Here is an 18,983-nt window from a genome sequence, read left to right on the forward strand (position 1 = left end):
TTGAAAGGACAATAGAAGGAACCTCATAATGAGCATCTTCAGAGGTACTAATTCTATAATATGTGGAACCAATTTATCATCAAGTGGCGTGTATGTGTGTGGGCACATCACGGCTAAAACTGCTGGTGCAATGGGTGCTTTTTCTGCTTCACACTCGCTATAAATTGCATGTAATTTGTTGAGGGCTAAACTCGGAGGTTTGATTATTTGGTCTTATTTGCAGATCATTGGTTGCTGTGTCTCCATCCTGGTGCTGAGCTCAGCCTTGCCAGTGATGTCCAGAACACTAGGTGAGTATGCTTTTTCATGTGAGTGTTTTTGTATTTTCTTTTGCCTGCGGTAAGGAGAGTGAGTGCAGCTTGCTTTTTCTTTTTGCATTCAGAGACAATTTTTTGTAGACACATTAAATGATTAAATAGCAGCAGTTTGACAACTTTCAAAAAGAAAGGACATTTTTTAGAGTTAGATGAAAACATTAATAGTGGGTGATCAAGTCCACCCACTAAATATGAAGCTGTAGCTTGTTAGTTTGATAGCTTGAAAATGTAAGTCCCTGATTATTGTCCATTGTGGACACTGACAGCTGGGTAGTTCTTCCTGTTGTACTTGAAGTCCACTACCTAGGGTGCATGTGTAGTTGATGCATTGTAATATAAATTTTCCCTTGACCAATGTTTGTGGTGACACATGGATATCTGCATGGACCCTTGCGCTCACTGTCTGATGAAATTTGCCACTCTGACCTGAGCGAACCAAAGCGGACTCCTGGATGTGGAAAGTATAATCGAGGGTTAAAGGGACAAAACGGCTAGCCTTGCTCTGTCTGAAAGAAGTGAGAATCCACCAACCAACACTACAGTTTATGTGATTCAAAGCTGGAATTTGGGAGGACATGCAAGGCTGGGAAAATCCAACTTGATTTATACCAGAGTTTTAAATATTGTGAACAGGCCAACCCTTTTGCAATGTGCAACCAGCAGCAATTGGTTTTCCAGATTTGAAGAGGGCAGAAAAGGTAGCACCAGGGACAGAGTAAACTGCACTGATAGAAATACAGATTGGAAGGGGGGGAAAAAGAAACTCTGCATTCAGAGAAAGGATAATGGTCTAAAAAAGAAAGCGGTCGACAGTAAGGCCCATTGGTGTAATCTCTATAAACCGCTATCATTTACAGATCAGTTTGTTTTCTGTTAGCTTCTTTTTTTTTAAATTTTTTTTTAAATTATCCAGATCCATTCTGGTGGACAGAACAGCGTTTGGTCATGGTATCAGTTATCCTCTATTCCAGTTGGTGTTTCTGGTGTGTAAAGAACAAAGTTATTGGCAAGCTGATGGGTTCCCAGACTAACTTTGGTCTATGGCTTGTCCTCGCTATAAGCATGTCCACTCTCACTACCAAATGAACGATGCAAAAGTTCCAACTGCTGGTTTATCAAGGAAAACCTGAAAAAGATCAAAACCTCTCTTTCAGGGTTATCCTGGCTGAGACCAGCATACTGTATCTCCTTTTATAATCTGAACATGCAGAACAGACAAGAAATATTCCTGCCCAAAAACAGACTTTGTTAATGAAAGAAACAAGATACAGCATGCTCATTAGTGAGCTTTACAGAAGCTGGTATTTTTGCTGTGTTACGACTGAATGATTGAAATGTAGGTTACAGACTTATCAGAGCTGTCATTTTGTCCTTGGCACAAACAAGAAGAAAGATTAAATCTTCCTCTCCCACAACAATTTTCATTGTTACCACCAACACCAGGTCACAGGAGTTGAATTCTCCTACAGTCTCTCATGGTGATGTTAGAAAAGAGTGCAGGCAGAATAAAAATGACAGGAGTAGCACCATCACAATGGCACTAATAAACATGCAGAGTGCAGAGCACAGCTGTTTAAATAGCACTACTTTTGTGTGTGTGTGTGCGCATGTGTGTGTGTGTGTGTGTGTGTGTGTGTGTGTGTGTGCGTGCAAGTATGTGTGAGAGCAACAGAGTGGGAAAATAGGATGGAGTGAGCATACAGTGACTCACTGGGAGCTTTACAAAATATCAACAGGTTCTGCTTTGTGACACTGAATGGATGAAAAGGAATAAATGCATGAGACAGAGTTGAAGAGAAAAGGCCGTTCAGCACAAGATAAAAAAAGACGTGCAAAGAGTTGAGTGTGGCGAAGTGAGATGTTAAGAGACAAGAAAGGGTTTCGTGTGTTGACGTGAGGCATTTTTATGTCGGTGGGTGGTAAATATGCACTGTGTAAGAGATAAGGGAATTGTGCTAGAGCACGCAGCATGTTTAATAGTGTATTAACAAATGTTTAGTTACACCAAATGCACATCACAACCAGCTCCACCCTCCCCTCCCACCTCTGCAGGTTACACATGTTTGGGTGAACTTTAATGTCTCTCTCTGTGCACTTTAAGCTGCATCACCATCAAATCCAGCTTGATTAATGGTAATATCACCAGACGTTATGGCTTGGTTTTACTTTGCACCAATTCATATTTAAAACTTTGACAAATTCTGCATGACATGTTGGTCTCTGCTGAGTTGAGGCAGGGTCAGAGTGAAGATGGAAACACAGTGTAACGTCCTGACGGCTCTGAACAGCAGCATGATAATGTCTCCGTCTCCCTACCGACATTTCAGAGACTGAAATGGGTTTTTTTTTTTTGAAACCCTCAATTAGATTTTCTCACATTACTAACCCAAGTTTAAAACCTTTGGCATTAGAAATGAATTTAGCCCGACCACAGTGGCTAGCTGTATTGACTGGGGTCTCCATCATCGCTCTCCCCACCTTTTCTCAAGCAATTTTGTTAAAGGTCCTTGATGCTTGCCAAACCGCTTACTGCGGCTGTAAATACATCTCTCCAGACGCTGAATCGATTGCCCAATCTAATTGATGACAGAGGTTGTGAAGATGTTACAGGAGAAGTTGAATGTCCAGGGACTAGGGCTTCCTCAGTCTGATGCATGAGAATGTGATTTCTGCTTACAGATAGCAGGACAGGATACCGTTATGGTACTTGGACTTTAAATATTGATGCAGTAATTTCCTTCATCAATGTTGCATGCAAAATTAACATAGGAGAAGATGATTTAATAACATTAAACAGATCTGTGCACACAGGTTATTGAAAGCTTAATTATCTCCCCACAGTACTCTGTGGGATGGCGCAGCTAGAGTGCATGAACGCATGGATGGATAAGCAGGAAAACAAAAGGGTGTTGATGGCTTTCCAAGCTGCATGTGATCAGCTGTGACAGATGGTTTGAAATTGGTCTGGCAGTGTAGAGCTAAGAGGGAGCTCCTTTATCTTTGTCTGAAGGAGAGATGAAGTCCACCTGCAAGCCACCTTAGCTGCTATAATTAGCTCGCCATCCTTTTATGTTCCTCAGAGAATTGTGCTCACATTAACCAAGATGCAGCCAAGTGATAAAAATAAGCAGCAACTCTGCCATGCAGTGGGTCAGTGGATGTTTACCCAAGCCTGAGTGAAATTGCTTTGGTCCAAACCAAATCAGAATTCTTACACGCTGTACATTTGGATGACCTCCCTTCAAGGCCGTCTCCGGATCGCTTTTAGCGTGGTCGATTTTAAGATCACTCCCTGAAGTCGTGATGGGACCACTATACCTCTGCACTGGACACTGGATTCCCGTCAGTGTGGCAAACTGGTAAAACACAGCTGAAATATCAGTTCATTAACGTAAACTGTGTTAATGTGGCCGTCGATGGAGACAAATTGAAGATGAACAATGCACAAAGGTCATGATGACATATTCACAGCAGTGTGGCAGCAGTGCTAAAAGTGGTCTAGAGGTTCACGAGTTGACCTTACAGGGGAGATTGGACAAATATGAATTGTCCATAGTGTTTGAGATTTCAGTGGGCACACTCTGTCTTCGCAATAGGTTATTGAAGAGGGTGGAAATACCTAATGTAGGTTAGTTTTTGTTTGATTGATTGATTTATTTTTTCAGATTTGGGCGTAAATCTGCTTGGAAATGTGCAGATTTGTCAACAGAAATTAGAATTGCATGCGTGAAGACTAGTGGTGTGAATCTGTGGAGTTCTTGAAGTAGTTGTTTTTGTACCACCTTACAACACAGGGCTGGTCTCAGACCCAAAGTGCACCAACGCTATTACAAGTAGTTTTTTTTATTACAAGTCAGAAATGTATTAATTCCTGTAATCCATATTAAATTGTTTTTGTATATAAGCCCCCTTTTCAGATTTTTATTTTCTTTTTTTCTTTCTTTTTTTACTTTTTGAAAAAGATGGGCCTGAGGAGAATGACATTTTCAAAGAGGCTCATAAGTTTGCTGCAGCCTTCTGCTTTTGTTAGGAAGAATTCTTATGAACAATACTTGTCTTGTCAGAAGGAGCCTTGGAAAGATGAACTTCATTTTTCTCAGGGTTTTGTTTATTTTGTGGAATTCAGCTGAGGAGAAAACATTTCGACTCTTGGTTATCACAGCTTTGTGTGAAGAGTTATTAAAGGTCACGGTTCTGAGTAAGAAATTGCACATTTTTGAATGAATGTCAACCTCATTTGTAACCCAGTTGTGTGTGCGTGTGTCTCTGTCCTTCACAGGCATCACCAGGTTTGATCTTTTGGGAGACTTTGGCAGATTTAATTGGCTGGGAAACTTTTACATCGTCCTTTCGTACAACCTGCTGTTTGCAGTTGTGACAACACTTTGTCTCGTGAGGAAATTCACCTCAGCGGTCCGGGAAGAGCTCCTGAAGGCGTTAGGTAAATTCATCAACAGGGTCTGTACATATCCTAAAAGTTTCTAACCAGCAGCTTTCAGTATATAGTACAGGACAGTGCGTAGTCTTTCACGTGCCTCAGTACAGCTATGTTGGTTCTACGTCTGTCTGATAGTATGTGACTGCTCAATTTAATCCTAATTTTGAGACGCTGACAAATCCAACCTAGTTGGTAGCTTTGGAGAGAAATGGTGTTTATTTCTCTCTGATAGAGCGACACGTCCAGCGTGTCGCTGAACTGACATGTGACAGAAGATGAGACTAGTCCCCAAGGCTTGTGGTGACGGGCCCTGCATGTTTGATACACAGGGTGGGATAGGGCTAGAAAATGCCAGACAGAAGAACCGAGGGAGGAAAAAGGACATCAATACTTCTGTCTAAGTGAAAGTCTGAGGCTTTTTAATGAGATTTTTCTGCCTTATCTCCCACTGCCCAGGTCTGGATAAATTGCAACTGTCAAACAGCCCCACAGACCCTGAATCTGGGAAGCTCTCGGCCAATGGGCATCAGAAAACTCTGTGAAAGGGACGATAGATCAACACACGCATACACACATGCACAGACACCTACACACGTAAATGCAGCCAAAGGGATATTTCGACAGTACTGCCTGACTGCTGAAAGGTGAAAAGGATTGGAAGGAACTTAATAAACCCAGGCAGTGTCTGACGGATGCTGCAAATGGAGGCTGAGAGCAATTTAGCTTCGTGACATTCCATCCTCTGCGTCTCGGATGGAAGCTGGGACAGGGGCAGGGCTGAGACTGAGGATTGAAATAGACTGGCATCACTGCAGTGACCTTGAAGTTGACCTCAACCACGACTGTGACTTCAAACCACCCATCTTTTGCTTCAGGGGCATTCTCTCCCTCCCTCTGCCCATTCTCTTACAACCTTTACACCACCGCACTACACAGAAGCAACCAGAGTCTTACATTTACCTCTGTGTTCACTAACATAAATTTCACCTACACAATTCAATTAGACAGTTTTTTTTTTTTATTGTTAATGTGTCTGTGACAGTGAGGCAGGGTGCACTCACAGTTAAGGGTCTTAGAGAGAGGGTTTTTGCTGTTGTTGTTCTAATGTTAACTGATACAGGCGTAATGAGGTGTCAGTTTGTCAAAAAATGTGAAAAATAACCAAGAGCTTTGTGAAGCGTGAGGACGAGTCATTTATTCCCACTCATCACGGCTGGTCTGTAAAACTGCACAGCATCAATACGGCTCACATATTGTGAATTAGGCACTGTCATTCTTAATAAAAGGGCCTCAAATTTTTAGCACTCGGGACTGTCATCAGTCATTTTATCTGGCTTTACTCCAAGTGCGCTTTAACTTTATTGATGATGTCATTAGTTTGTATGAAGTAGGATGAGAACTTTTTTTTGGGTGCTCCAGATTTGACTTGAGCGGCTCCACAAATGGGAAACTATGTGGGAGTTTTATTTCACTTCGCTTCAAATGAGCAGGTTTGAAAGTGAGGACGAGGTTGTATTCTTTTATGCACATCGGAGGAAAATGTCACCGCAATATTGCTTATTCCACACCCCAAAATCCTCAAAAATAAGTAAATAAAGAAGGAAAGAAACTTTTTTTTTTTTTATACAGGGCACAGAAATGGTCACGTTTCTTTGTAAATGTTGTATACACATGTACATATTTCATTGTTTCATACCTATTTTGGATGTAAACATTGGGCTCGCACCCAGGGTCTGAATCACTAAGCATTCTGTATTTTCTTGTACATATACCTATATATATATTTTTTTTATAAACAGCTTCATCTAATGCAAATCTGTAGGTCTTCACACAGAATGCATGAGTAAGAAAACATCCAGCTTTGTTGCTGTGAGAAAGACTAGGTGACTCAGGCCCCTTTTACATGTTGTATTGCTGCATAATCTTCTGAACTGTGATGTTCTTTGTCTCCAGAACCACCTTAAATGCCTTATACGAAAAAGCAGGCTTAATGTTAAGGTTCTGTGGAGTTTTTGTCCGTGCACACGTGCGTGTGTGCGTGGGCATTGTGAGCGTGTAGACAGTTCCACTGTGATCTCCTGTATGCCAGAGTTTCTAGTCTGAAGCCATTTCTTTTTGCCATGAATGTTTATGTCACATCAGCTCCATTGAGGCTAGATTAGAGTGATCTCATGATGATTGTGTGTGTGTGTGTGTGTGTGTGTGTGTGCGCGCTTTGTATTTTCATGGTCGTTTAAGTGATAGAGTGATGAAAAGAAGGAGGAAAAAAAGCTGAATTTGTATATGCAATCGAAATGGGAAGGAGAATTTTTTTGCACCAAAAACTGACTGCAATTTGATGTTGTTACAAAGACTGGAATTAAGGAAAAAACTCACTGACACCAACTTCTCCAATCAGACCTGAGAATGTTTTGTAAATGGTGATTATGTCGGCTTTTCATCCCAAATCCAAAGTACAGCCATGTGTCTGATTTGTGATCAAGGCCATATCAAGAGAGCAAGTTGTGTAGTGGCAGAAACTTGAGGTACATGTCCTGGTATGTTTCTTGTCATTTTATTTGTTTCCAGTAAAAGCACGCTGATGTCTGCATACTGTGAAAAATACCATTGTGGCACAAATTAATGTGGTAGGTCAAAGGGTGACACTGATGGATTAGAGATTAAAATTAATAATTCTTCATCTGGGTGAAAAGGTTAAACCCGTGCGTCCATCCACTCAGCTACACACTGCAGGAAAGTGTCACACCCCTAATAAAGCATCACAATCAAACTCTGCATACTGCATTTACAATAAATCTGTTTAATGGGGTTTTTGTAAGGGGGGGGGGGTCAAAAAACTTGAAAATTGCTCTGAAATGTCAGTGAGCAGGCTTTCATTTCTTTCCATCTGACACTCGACCCCTGCATGTAATTTTGGTACATGTTTTTTGTGAATGTATTTTTTTTTAAACAATTCTTCAGTCTGCTAAATGTAATGTTTTGTTCTTTTCGATGTTTGTGTGTTTGCAAATAAAAGAAAATGCTTCAACTTATTTTCATTTGTCACTGAGGCAATCAGGTCATCAGCGGTCGTTGGCTAATTGTGACTTCAATGTTTACCTATTACTTGTCCAGTAATCAGTTTCTTTCCTTCCCATAATAAAAGGTGAAAATGTGGATGTGTTGGATCAGAAGAATGACACCATTGTAATATTTGTGTTGTGGGTATGATGGCAGGATGTTATTAGCTTTGCTCAGGGTAAGACTGGGAAGCCATCCTAGCTCCGTCCTCAGATATAAAGAAAAATGGCACCTATAAAGCTCACCAACATAATATCTCACTTGTTTAATCCATAAATAAGCAATGAAAAGATAGCTTGTGGTTTAATGGGGAGCTATGCGCTATAATTATGTCTTGTCAAACAACAGCTGCTGGTTGCCTGTTAACTCTCACGGTGGCACAACTACACAAGGGCTAGCTGCTGTTTGGTAAATAACGTCTCTCGTGTTTCTTTTTAATGCACAAAGTAAACGTGAGCGATGCAGAGTTTTATGTACGCTTTAGTTGTGGTTTTAGTCTGCTTCACTTCTTCACCCTGCATGATTATGCCGAGATCACGGCCTGTCGGTTCCAGCTTCATATTTAATGTTTAACTGTGATAGATGATTAAGTTATCCCTACCTGAAACCCTCAGGATCAGCTGGTTTTATTTATTTATTGTACATAAACCGTAGCATTTTAATGAAGCTTTGCGACATTTTTCTTGCATACTATAATAGGGTGGGTCTAATATGGACACTTTTCAATTTGCCTTATGTATTCCGTCATTTTTTTTTATTTTTTATTTTTTATCCCTCATAACATCTTAATTATAGGTGAAAACCTCATGAGATTTCCGGGGCTCAAAATCATCTCAATGCTCTGTTAAAACTGCAGCCAAAGCAATTTTACACCCACTCAAAGTGTCACAATATGAAGTCAAAGTCAGTGTAATATGTACACTTGCTGGTCACTTCATTTGGTACAGGTGCTTAGTAATACAAATATCAGCCAATCAAACTGCAGAAATGTATTGCTTTAAGGCTTGTAGACTTAGTTAAGGTGGTCTTAGTTCAAACTAAGGATGAGAATGTGGAAAGAAGGTGATCTAAGTGACTGACTGGTTGTTGGTTGTTAATGGGCTGGCCTGAGTATTTTAGAAAACGCTGATTGCTTTGACTTTCCCCATACAACCATCTCTAGGGTTTACAGAGAACGGTCTTAAAAAAATCATCCTGTAAGCAGCAGGTCTTTGGATGAAAATGCTTTGATGTCAGAGGTCAGACGAGAATGGCCAGACTACTTCGAGCTGATAAGAAATAAGCACTCATTACAAATAAGGTATGCAAAAGAGCATCTCTGTATGCGCAACATTTTGAACCTCGAAGCAGATATTTACAGCAGCAGAAGACCATACTGGATGCCACTCCTGTCAGCTAAGAACTGAGGCTACAATTCACAAGGGTTCACCAAACTTAGGCCGTAATTAGGAGATAATAGAGTCAGGATCCCTGCTGTCTTGCATCAACAGTACAGGCTGCTAGTTGTGTAGTGGTTCAGGAGATATTTTCTTGCTACACTTTGAGCCCCTTGTTACCGACTGAGCTTTGATAAAATACCACAGCCTACCTGAGTATTGTTGCTGACCATGTCCATCCATTTGTGACCACAGTGTGGCCATCTACTGATGGGAGCTTCCAGCAGGATAACACACCATGTCACAAAGCTCAAAACATCTCAAACTGGTTTCTTGAACATGATAAAAAAAATTCACTGTAGTCCTTCAGAGTTACCAGATCTCAATCGAATAGCTTTGTGATGTGGTGGAAAGGGATATTGACATTTGAAGTCTTCTCGAGTGATCAGAAAACAGATAAAATATCCAGGCTACCACTCTGCTACCCTGTGTCACAGACATTAAATTGGTGCAGTTGTGCAACTATCAAAATTGTGATACTGGTTCAAAGTTGGTTGAAGGAAAACAAAAATTGGAACAAATTCAAGAAGTTTCCCAGAGAAAAACTGATTTGGTTGAGGTTTCTAACAAAACTGAAAATGTGTTTTTTAAACAGTTTGTGACCCACCTCTATGTAGAGGCTGTAACCCAGAGAATATTCATTGACGAAAGCATAATTCTGCACAGCTTCAGCAAAAATGCTTATTTTATTTTAGTATTTTATACAGCTAATTCTGATTTTATATTAAGCGACCCACATGGAGTCATCCAGATTGCCTTCTCCACCCTATTAGATAGGTTTTTTGTGGTACGCAGATCTGCACAGTGGACACAAAGGTCTACTATCTGCAGAGAAGGCCTCAAAGGCCTCAAGACAGAGCTGGTGGAAAAGGTGGGAACAGGACAGGAGCACGGTTGGTCTCCGCTGTTGATGGTTGGATCTCGCCGATACTGTCAGGAGGCTGAGGTTGCTTAGTGCAGTCAGGCAAATGGGGCAGTCCCACACACCTCTCTGGATAACCTGTAAGAGTTTGAAGTAAATCACATGAATTCTCTTGAACTTGCCTTAATATGTACCTGCACAATAAGAGGACACTGAGGTTCTGTTGGCAGAACCTGACAGGTTTGATCGGACACGAAGCAATAACGCGTTTATCAGCGATCCTTATACAAAACAAAGCATCACATGCATGGATTCACCAATGATTAACCAAAGGCAAGCTTCCTGTATTTAAGGGCCAGCATGCGCCCGCTGTTTAATGTTTCATAACGAGCTGCACGCCAGTTTATAGAGTTTGTACCCGTGAAAAAGGTGCAAGGCATGTGTTGAAAGCGCATTCAGCGTTTGATGCTTCATGTCAAGGCTGAGCCACTCCTGCCTTGTGCTCAACCTTTTCACACCAGATAAAGAAAAAAAACAGACATCTTCTTTGCACACACCCCACTCCCTCTATGGAAAAATGGCACTGACTGCAATGAAAGCCAACAATGGGGCCTTAAGGAACAGCAAATCTTAATGTCTTTTCAGTTCCTCCGCAGTAGGCCAGGTGATGAAAAGCCTGCCGTGCATCATCAGACTTGCTCGTGTTTTTTGATAAACACAGAGGATTATTAGCCTACTCACTCACATTCATTTGGTAAAAATGAATGATCACCTCTGAGAGATATGTACTTTCTGTATTGCAGCTGTGATGCTGTGGTCCCCTTGCAAGCATTGACTTGTCAAGGGAAAGGCAAGGCTGGAAGAAGAATCAGACCCGGATTAGATATTTTTATGGAGCCTTGTTTAATGATACAAGCGGCTTCTAGTGTATCTCGCCCCCTGACCTGGCTCTTTATTCGGTCCCAATCGTTCTCCTGAGGTTCGGAGACGCTCTTTCTCTCCAGCTGCTGGAACACTCGTCTGCTTGATGACAGCGAGCGGTCGATATCACTCAGAAAAGCCTCCGTGTCGGTGTGACAGTATCGGACAAAGCTGTCATTCAACTCCTGCAACTAATTAGAAAAACCATTTTAGCGGCACAAAGGATGCGAACGTTTTCATTCAGCCGCACAATAGAGTCGTGTTTTCGGCGAAGGCTAATTGTGTTTGTGTGTGTATGTGTGCGTGTATTGTAATGGCTGAGGCACGCTGACAGGGTGCAGTTGTTAAACAGCCAGATCGATACAGTCACATCTCCCACTAGCATGGAGAATTAATGGAAACCAGTAAAAAAAAAGGAAGAGGGTGCTGGGAAACATGGAAACACACATATCACTTACACTTTTTTCTGCTTCATACACCAGACGCACACGCAAACTGCTACACACCGTCTGGGCAGACACTCAGTCAAACCAATTGCATAGTAATTGTTCAATCTAAACGACTGAATACGAACTCCTCTTTTCTAAAGCAACTTCTGATTTCTTGATATTTGTTCCAAAGCCATATTTCTGGATCAGCTTAACCAGCATGACTTTATCTTTCTCAGCTAGATGGAATATATCACATGTCATGGTCGGTTTTCTGTCTATTCAGGTGAAATTGAGCTTTCCTTTTCGATACATAGACAACACAGACTGAGTCCAGTGTGATTTAACTACTTTAAATTTAACTACTTAAAAATTCAGTATCACTTCACAAGAATACTACTGTGAAGAAGCAGCATTTAAACCAAGTAAAACATAGCCTACCCGCATGCCCCACAAATTCTTCTATTTTGGATATTATTTGGTGTGTGGGCAACATTTTCCAAAGAGGGATGTGGACTTTAAATACAGCGTCTTCACTCCTCTCTCTGAAGCATTTAGTCAGCTATTCAATTGTCAGTTTGACCATTTTAAAGTCTTTTTTAAATTATTATTTTGATGTCTATCTACACAGAATTCATCTGTCTTCTCCCATTTACAGCAGCTGTTGCTAGGCAACAATTAAAACATACTCAATGAAAATATGAAGAGGCTGTACATTCATTTAAAGCCTTCTGATTTGAATATTTTAACTAGTTCAACAACTATCGTGTCTTCGTGCAGGCTACAAGCGATTTGATGTTCTGCAGAAATTTTTATCAGACCTTCCTCAAGCTCGGGGTGATGTGTTTAAAATCTCGTCTTGTTTGATCAATAGTCTTAAACCTCCAGCGATTCACTTAATCACATAAGACAGTCACACTATTGGTCTGTGCACCTCGCAAAAGTAAGAATAATTTGTAAGTGCGTTAACAGCAGAGGAGCGTTTGGCCCAGCACCTGCTTTCATACATGCACAAATACAAACCTTATCCCTTAGCCTGCCACAGTGACATCAGAATTGCTTTACAGCTAGGCTTTTATCACTAATTAAACAACTGTTAAGCATTCGGATGGAGGGTTTTATGTGGCTGGCGGACTTTTTTTCGACAGTCAATGCAAACAGCTCAGCCTCTGATGAACTTTGCCTCGCTCCACAGTCGATGCAGACAAGAGAGTGGGGAGGGGGGCACGCTACGTTATCTCACAGCAATCCACGTAGTTGTCGGAACTGTCTCGAGGTAATGTGTTGACTCAGGGTCGGACCTCCGAAACAGGACGAAAATTGAAAGCTGGACATCTGGATAAGCTGATAAGAGTTCTGAAACTGGCCTGTTGTTGTCAGTGTTTTTTTCTGAGGAACACCTTCGGGAACACCTGTAGCTTCATGATACAAAGATGCTTTATTGCCGTGTGTTATCATAAGGAAAAACCGAAAGAATAGGTTTCTCCCACTCATACAGGTCCCGGCTCAGCGCTAACACGCCTGTTTGCATTACAGTCAGCTAAGCAAATAAGTCTCCCTCTTGAAAATCAAGTCAATCAGACCTGTCAGCGCTGCGGTGCGCGGCTCTTGAAGATCATCCTCGGTGTGACAAAAGATATGAGACAATCTCATGACCACCCACAACCACTGAATCACACAACTTGAATGTAGAGTAGCTGATACAGCTGACTCCATCCTGAGAATGTGCACATGGATGTGGTCTAATGTGTTAGAACAGAGTTAATTGCCTCAGTAAAGGCTGTGTCTTTGTTTATGTGACAGCTGTAGGGACGCTTTATAGGCGAGAAGATGGAGACGGACAGGGGGATGGGTGGGACACTGTGACCCTTACGACACATTGTAAGTGTGGCCCTCACGCATTTGTCACTTGTGCTTAATCAGCCTCTTGGAAGGAAAGGAGCACTTTGCATGATTGCAACACTCCATAGAGACATAAAAACATACGTGCATTGGAGCTTTATCTATTACAAACAATGGCCGCTGGATGAATTTTCACGAGGGGTTACTCTGCAAACAGATGTTTGGTAAAGAAAAATGGTGACCCGTTTAGCCTTTGGTCATTCAAGGCCTTAGCTGGGGGAGGTTCACTAGGTGGCAATGTTCCCTTTTCCTGAGAGCCGTCATGAAAGCGACACAGCTTCAGAGTCAAACGACCCCATTCCCTGACAGATTACGAGATCAGTGGTCAGGGGTTTGTAAAAATGACCTCTTATCGAGTCCGCCTTAGCTTTCAACATATCACAAACTGCATCAAGCATCCAAAGACATTTTCACCTCCCTCTCCTCTTCCCCTTCTTCCATATTACCCAGTGACAGGACTGAACACACACATACACACACCAGACATAAAGAAAAAGCAACCCAAGCATACACACGAGACCTGGTGCAGTTGTGTTGACCCAGGAATGTCCAGACTGTTTGACTAAAACACAAAACTCTCTTCACATTCGTGGACAAACAGTGTATGATTCACAAAAGATCAAAGGAGCTCAAGAGGGTGAGAGCAGGTGAAGAAGTGTGCGTGTGTGTGTGTGCTAGCACTGGGGTCAGCGAGTCCCTGAAACCCACGTCTGAACCCTCAATATGTGATAGTCATCACGGCCATTATTTGACCAGCTACACAGTCAAAGAATGTCCGAGTTAAATGTGGAAAGAAATAAATAAAAAATGGAGGCTTGACGCCCTGCGATGTGATCTTATGTTTGTTTGCTGGGATCATTGTGATGTCATCCCTGCCGTGTTTATCTCACCCTTGATTCGAAAAACTGACGTCTCAGCCTTTTGTCTTTTGGGCAGATGGTTTTCTTGATAGTTCTGTACCATTTACGAGCCATGTAACCTCGCCAGTAAGCTTGTATCCTGAACATACACATCACATGACAAGACACCCATGTAACAACACATCCAAATTCCAGCGAGTGTTGCCGATATATATATATTTCTCTAAAGATATATTACTAGCTTATCGCCCCTACCTGGTGGCACACCGATGTTGGAAAAGGCGAGCTGCATCGCTGATGACACGTGTTTCATATGGCTCCCTTCTGCACAGCGGGCAGCGCTTCCGCCCAGAAAACCTCTCAAAGGCCTGCAGACACGCTCGGTGGAAAACGTGAGAGCAGGATAGCAAAACCTGAAAAGAACAGTAAGGAAAACATGCAAAGAAAAAGAAAAAAAGATCAAAAATCTTGACCTAAAATGTTCAGCTCAGATTCCCCGGTTGGACTGAATATATGGTGCTGACTTGTCTCCAGCCTGAAGGATGCTGAATGCACATTGGTTTTAAGGAAAGCTTGATTGCATTATGAACACATACAGTGTGTGGCTGTGAGGTTTAAGCCATGCTAAATCTGTGTGTATTCAAGCACATATGTGATCACCTGTATCTGCCTTTCACTGTTATTTACCAAGAGGATAGAAGGAGTCAGCATGACCCCCAGTGGGCCAACTGGGACCTGGACTATAGCCTTCCTGTAAGAGGGACTCCTTTATTGCCTGAAAGTAGAGCACTGAAGCTATGGGGCTGGGCACACAAACCAGTTTACTCAGGTCTCTAGAGGGCAAGGGGGGAGGCGTATTGATTTCCCATTGTTTTTGGCCTGACCAACACACTCCATCACCAGTGAAAGGGCCCCCTGCAGTGTACAATTTCCAGGAGCTCGACAAGCCATTAGACCAGAGAGAGAGAGATTTCACATCTCTCTCTCTCTACGCTCTAAAGCTTCAGGCTGCACTTTGCCATCAGACACACAATATAGAAGTGAAATAAAACATTTGGGAAGCAGAAGAGCTCTTGCTATTTTATTCCTGCAGTGTTGCAAACAATTCGCGGTAAGTATCAAAACATTATCAGCTGCAGAGAGGAGCAAATGCTTCAATCCACACGAACGATTCACAACAACTGCTGTCGTAAGCATTTTCAAGTGTCACATTAACGCTGGAATGCAACATAAGATTTGCAGCACAATTGCAATCGTTACAATATGAAGGCTTTCAAGAAAATGCCAGATCAACAAAGATTCCCTCTTGTCACTTTCCCTTGTTAGCAGGCTCTAATTAACTTTTTTTTTCCTCCCCCTGAGTCAAACTAATATTTACACGCGCATCTATGGCAACTGTTCTTTGTGAAGGCGTCTATTCTGGTCCCGCATTCTTGAGGAGATTGGCATCTTAAAAGGGGATCGGAAAGGTGTAAAAGACCGAATGACCCTCACAGTAACACACTGATTGCTACATCATCACGTCACAGTTGAGTTCCAAGGCAGTATGGGTAAATTTGTACAGTTGTCTACACAGATTAGAACATACAGGAACTGCAGGGGAGAAGGAGGGGGCGAGGGGGATGCTTTGTGTTTCCATGTGTGTGTGTGTGTGGTTGTGCGTGTGTTTGTCTGTGTGTGTGTGTAGGGAAACACAGGCTTCCCTGAGGCCAGACACAGAATACAGTAAAAAAAAAAAAGTAAGAAGAAAAGGGGGGAAAAAGAGCTCCCACACAGGGAATTAAGAGGAGCCACTGTGTTGGGGAGTACCTGAGGCTGGAGTTGAAACTCCTCCCTGCATATTGCACAGGGCTGAGCTGATTCCTCCTGCTGAACGGACCTTTCTTTGACCCGGGTCCACTCATCCTCTGTCAGTCTTTCTCTAGGGGAGGCCACCAAACCTAACTTTTGAGCTATAAAAAAATAAAATAAAAATTACTTGAAGTAATAGTTATAATTCATATCCTAGTCTTCCTAAAATCCCCAACTGTTTGTTCTACCTAAAGTTAACGGCGGTGGAGCAGGGTCAAGCACGTATTCTCTCTCTTCTTGCTCATGTCGCCTTTGCAGATCCCTTTCTTCCACTCCTTCTCTCACCTGGGGATGTTTGCCTCTACTGTGTCTCCGCAAAGGGTCAGAAAGTGAGAAATCTGGATGCAGCAGGCTTCGCATTATGTGGTCTTGGAAAGCAGCTGAGGTGATTACCAATTTGCTGCTTGCATTGGATTTTAAGTTCTGTAAAATATGTGAACTGCTGCAGTTACATTCAGTAAATGCATAGCTGGGCAAAAGCAGCGAATGCAGAATTATTTATCTCAGTGAGGATGAGCACAAAGCTATAAACAAAAATGAATACACTGTGAGCTATACTGTCTACAATAACAGCAAAATGCATGAGGAAATGATTATTAGGTAATCCAGAAATTACATAGACATCATATATATATATATATATATATATATATATATATATATATATATATATATATATATATATATATTTATTTATTTATCTATTTATTTATTTATTTATTTATCCCGTATGGAGCTACAGAAAGCCACAGAAAGGAGAAATTTTGTCAACCACTGTGCCCAGTTTCAAGTCTTCAGCTAATGAAGTCTGTCAAAGTCTAAGGACCAAAGAAGTAGAAGAAAACTACATTTTCAGATTAGCAAACTACAATGTTTTGTTTAAATAATATCACAAATCTGGGTGAAAAGGAGCTGAAATTAAAACTCAAACCTTCCGCAATGCCATCCTATCAGCAGTGTTTCGGTGGTTACCGGGTTACCAGTCCCCGCCCTCCGCATCGCCAGAGCAACCAAAGACTCAGCCCCATCAGTGCCTCTGATTGGCTGTCGATAGTTTCTAAACTAAAACGGCACGGATTCAACTTTGTGTGGTTAATTAATAACTGCACAATACAGGAATATGTTCAATATCGCAAGTACCTCTAACGCTATTCGTGTTTTAGGATTTGTGATGAATATTTTATCACATAAATAGCAGTGGAATCTGAGCAGCTTACATTTACGGTATTACTGTAAGTACTGTATTATTTGCAGTCCAGACTTCTGTGATTTTTTTTTCCTCCGGTGATTTAATCTAAGCTTATTGAATTTACATGTTCTCACTTGAGCCACTGAGAAAACTAATGAGCAAGTTATATAATCTACTGAGCAACCAGAAACCAGAATCGAATCCAACAATTCACTCCACCTTCGCTTTAACCTTCCTACCTTATTTCCTTAAAGAATAAAGTGCGACAGCTATAGTAAGTGATCATTTTTACCCTTTTGGTTTTTAGTTGATATCTTCTCAAGTCCCTCTGGGGCTGTGGAAGTGCTGGAAACTGCAGATTCAAATACAGCTGGCTCTAAAACCAATCCTCATAATCCCCCACCGCCTATGAAATGAACACATTTACATCCAAGTACAACAACTGCGCAACAACAACTGTAAATGGGTAATTTTTTTATATTGCAGTGAATATCATGTACTATATCTATATCAGTTATTACTGACTTCTCATCTGTGATTGTGATGTTGGTGTCTTTTGAACATTTTTATTGCCATTATCAGAAAACAAATATAGATTGATTAAAAAATATATTTATATCATTTATTATTTGTATTATTATATATTTTTTATTTATATACAACCAATTCACAGCAATAGGCAAAAGAACCACCTAGCGAGAGTGGGGAGGAAAAACTTCCTTTTAAAAGGAAGAGACCTCTATGGAGGGGTAGCCATCAGCTGTGACTGCTTGGGGGTCTAGCAAAAAAAAAAAAAAGCATAGAAAGACCATAAACAGGGCAAGACACAAACTATGATAGATTACATACAATAGTGACATTTCAACAACACTGCATTAGCATGTGCAAACAAAGTGTAAGAATTAGTTTTAATGAGGAAAACCTGTATTATTGTGGCCTTAGCGCACATGTGAAGGTGTCTGTATGTTTAGGATGAACACAATTTTTCAAGATTTTATGCCGGATATTTTTTTAATCAAAACAAAAGCTTTTGATACTTCCTCCACCACTGCTCACAAAGTCTTCTAAGTCATTGTCCTTCCATCACCACACAAAGACAAGTCTCTCTCTTTGAAGACTGTGCATCTCAGTCTCACTAATGATTATTTTATTGTCAGAGAGTTGTCATTAGTTGGAACCTGACCAAAGGAGGTTAGCCTAGGTGAGTGTGTCTAGGTGACTCACCGAGCTGTCGTCAGAGTAGGCACTGAACAAAGCTAAGCTGCTCATACCTGTCCTGTGAGCTCACGGATCCCTCCCAGGTCACCCTTACACTGAAACCATACACACAAACACGCACAGTACAAACCGTCTGTCTTTTTGTGAAACTGATGAAAAGTTTGCTTTATTTCTCACATACAAGGAGCGGGGGGCGGTACGACTTTTAAAATGCTTTGCAGCACTGATTGACTTTGATGTGCTCAGTCAGAATCGTTGAAAACAGATGGCCGAGGAGAGGGCTAACGGTGAGGCCTGTCAATCCAGGGAGTCCTCTAAGAAAACAAAGTGAAGACACTGGCTCTGGGAGAGGAGGAAACCCCTGAGCTTCTCAAGAGGCTGCCACATTCTTGAGATTAGGACAAGAAAAACGTAGACTACTGCTGCTAATGCCCCAGACAAAGGCACGGAACAATTTATTAGTTAAGAATTCAAGCTCAGAGCTCAATCAAAGGGCCATCG

General features: G+C 41.5%; 2 protein-coding genes across 3 annotated transcripts in view; one reads left to right on the forward strand and one right to left on the reverse strand.

Moving 5' to 3' along the window:
- The window catches only part of lmbr1 (limb development membrane protein 1), a 41,672-nt gene extending 33,885 nt beyond the window's left edge, over window positions 1-7,787 (forward strand). Inside the window, exons 15-17 of the mRNA XM_085468248.1 lie at window positions 224-290; window positions 4,597-4,758; window positions 5,212-7,787. Coding sequence (XP_085324374.1) covers window positions 224-290; window positions 4,597-4,758; window positions 5,212-5,297 — 315 coding nt within the window. The 3' untranslated portion in view covers window positions 5,298-7,787. The remainder of the gene's footprint in view (window positions 1-223; window positions 291-4,596; window positions 4,759-5,211) is intronic.
- Window positions 7,788-9,917: 2,130 nt separating this feature from the next.
- Window positions 9,918-17,063, reverse strand: rnf32 (ring finger protein 32). Of its 2 annotated transcripts, XM_085469214.1 has the most exons (7): window positions 17,007-17,063; window positions 16,264-16,498; window positions 16,034-16,176; window positions 14,480-14,637; window positions 14,255-14,363; window positions 11,058-11,225; window positions 9,918-10,251 (listed from the first exon to the last, which is right to left on the reverse strand). In XM_085469214.1, the coding sequence occupies exons 1-7, from the start codon at window positions 17,019-17,021 to the stop codon at window positions 10,021-10,023; spliced, it is 1,059 nt and encodes a 352-aa protein (XP_085325340.1). In that variant the 5' UTR covers window positions 17,022-17,063; the 3' UTR covers window positions 9,918-10,020. The 2 variants fall into 2 exon arrangements, with proteins under 2 accessions (XP_085325340.1, XP_085325341.1); XM_085469215.1 differs by lacking the exon at window positions 11,058-11,225.
- Window positions 17,064-18,983: the final 1,920 nt, after the last annotated feature.

The sequence above is a fragment of the Copadichromis virginalis genome, linkage group LG9 (genome assembly GCF_057382275.1).
Source record: "Copadichromis virginalis isolate Kocher_CV1m ecotype Utaka linkage group LG9, C_Virginalis_male_GT1.1, whole genome shotgun sequence".
Lineage (NCBI taxonomy): Eukaryota > Metazoa > Chordata > Actinopteri > Cichliformes > Cichlidae > Copadichromis > Copadichromis virginalis.

What these genes read in the sequence shown, in the direction of transcription:
- rnf32 (XM_085469214.1), bottom strand. An exon ending in TCCACCGCCGTTAACTTTAG is followed by an intron (nt 16,177 to 16,263) that starts GTAGAACAAACA and finishes ATTTTTTTATAG; the next exon opens with CTCAAAAGTTAGGTTTGGTG. An exon ending in GTCAGTTTTTCGAATCAAGG is followed by an intron (nt 11,226 to 14,254) that starts GTGAGATAAACA and finishes TTTTCTAATTAG; the next exon opens with TTGCAGGAGTTGAATGACAG.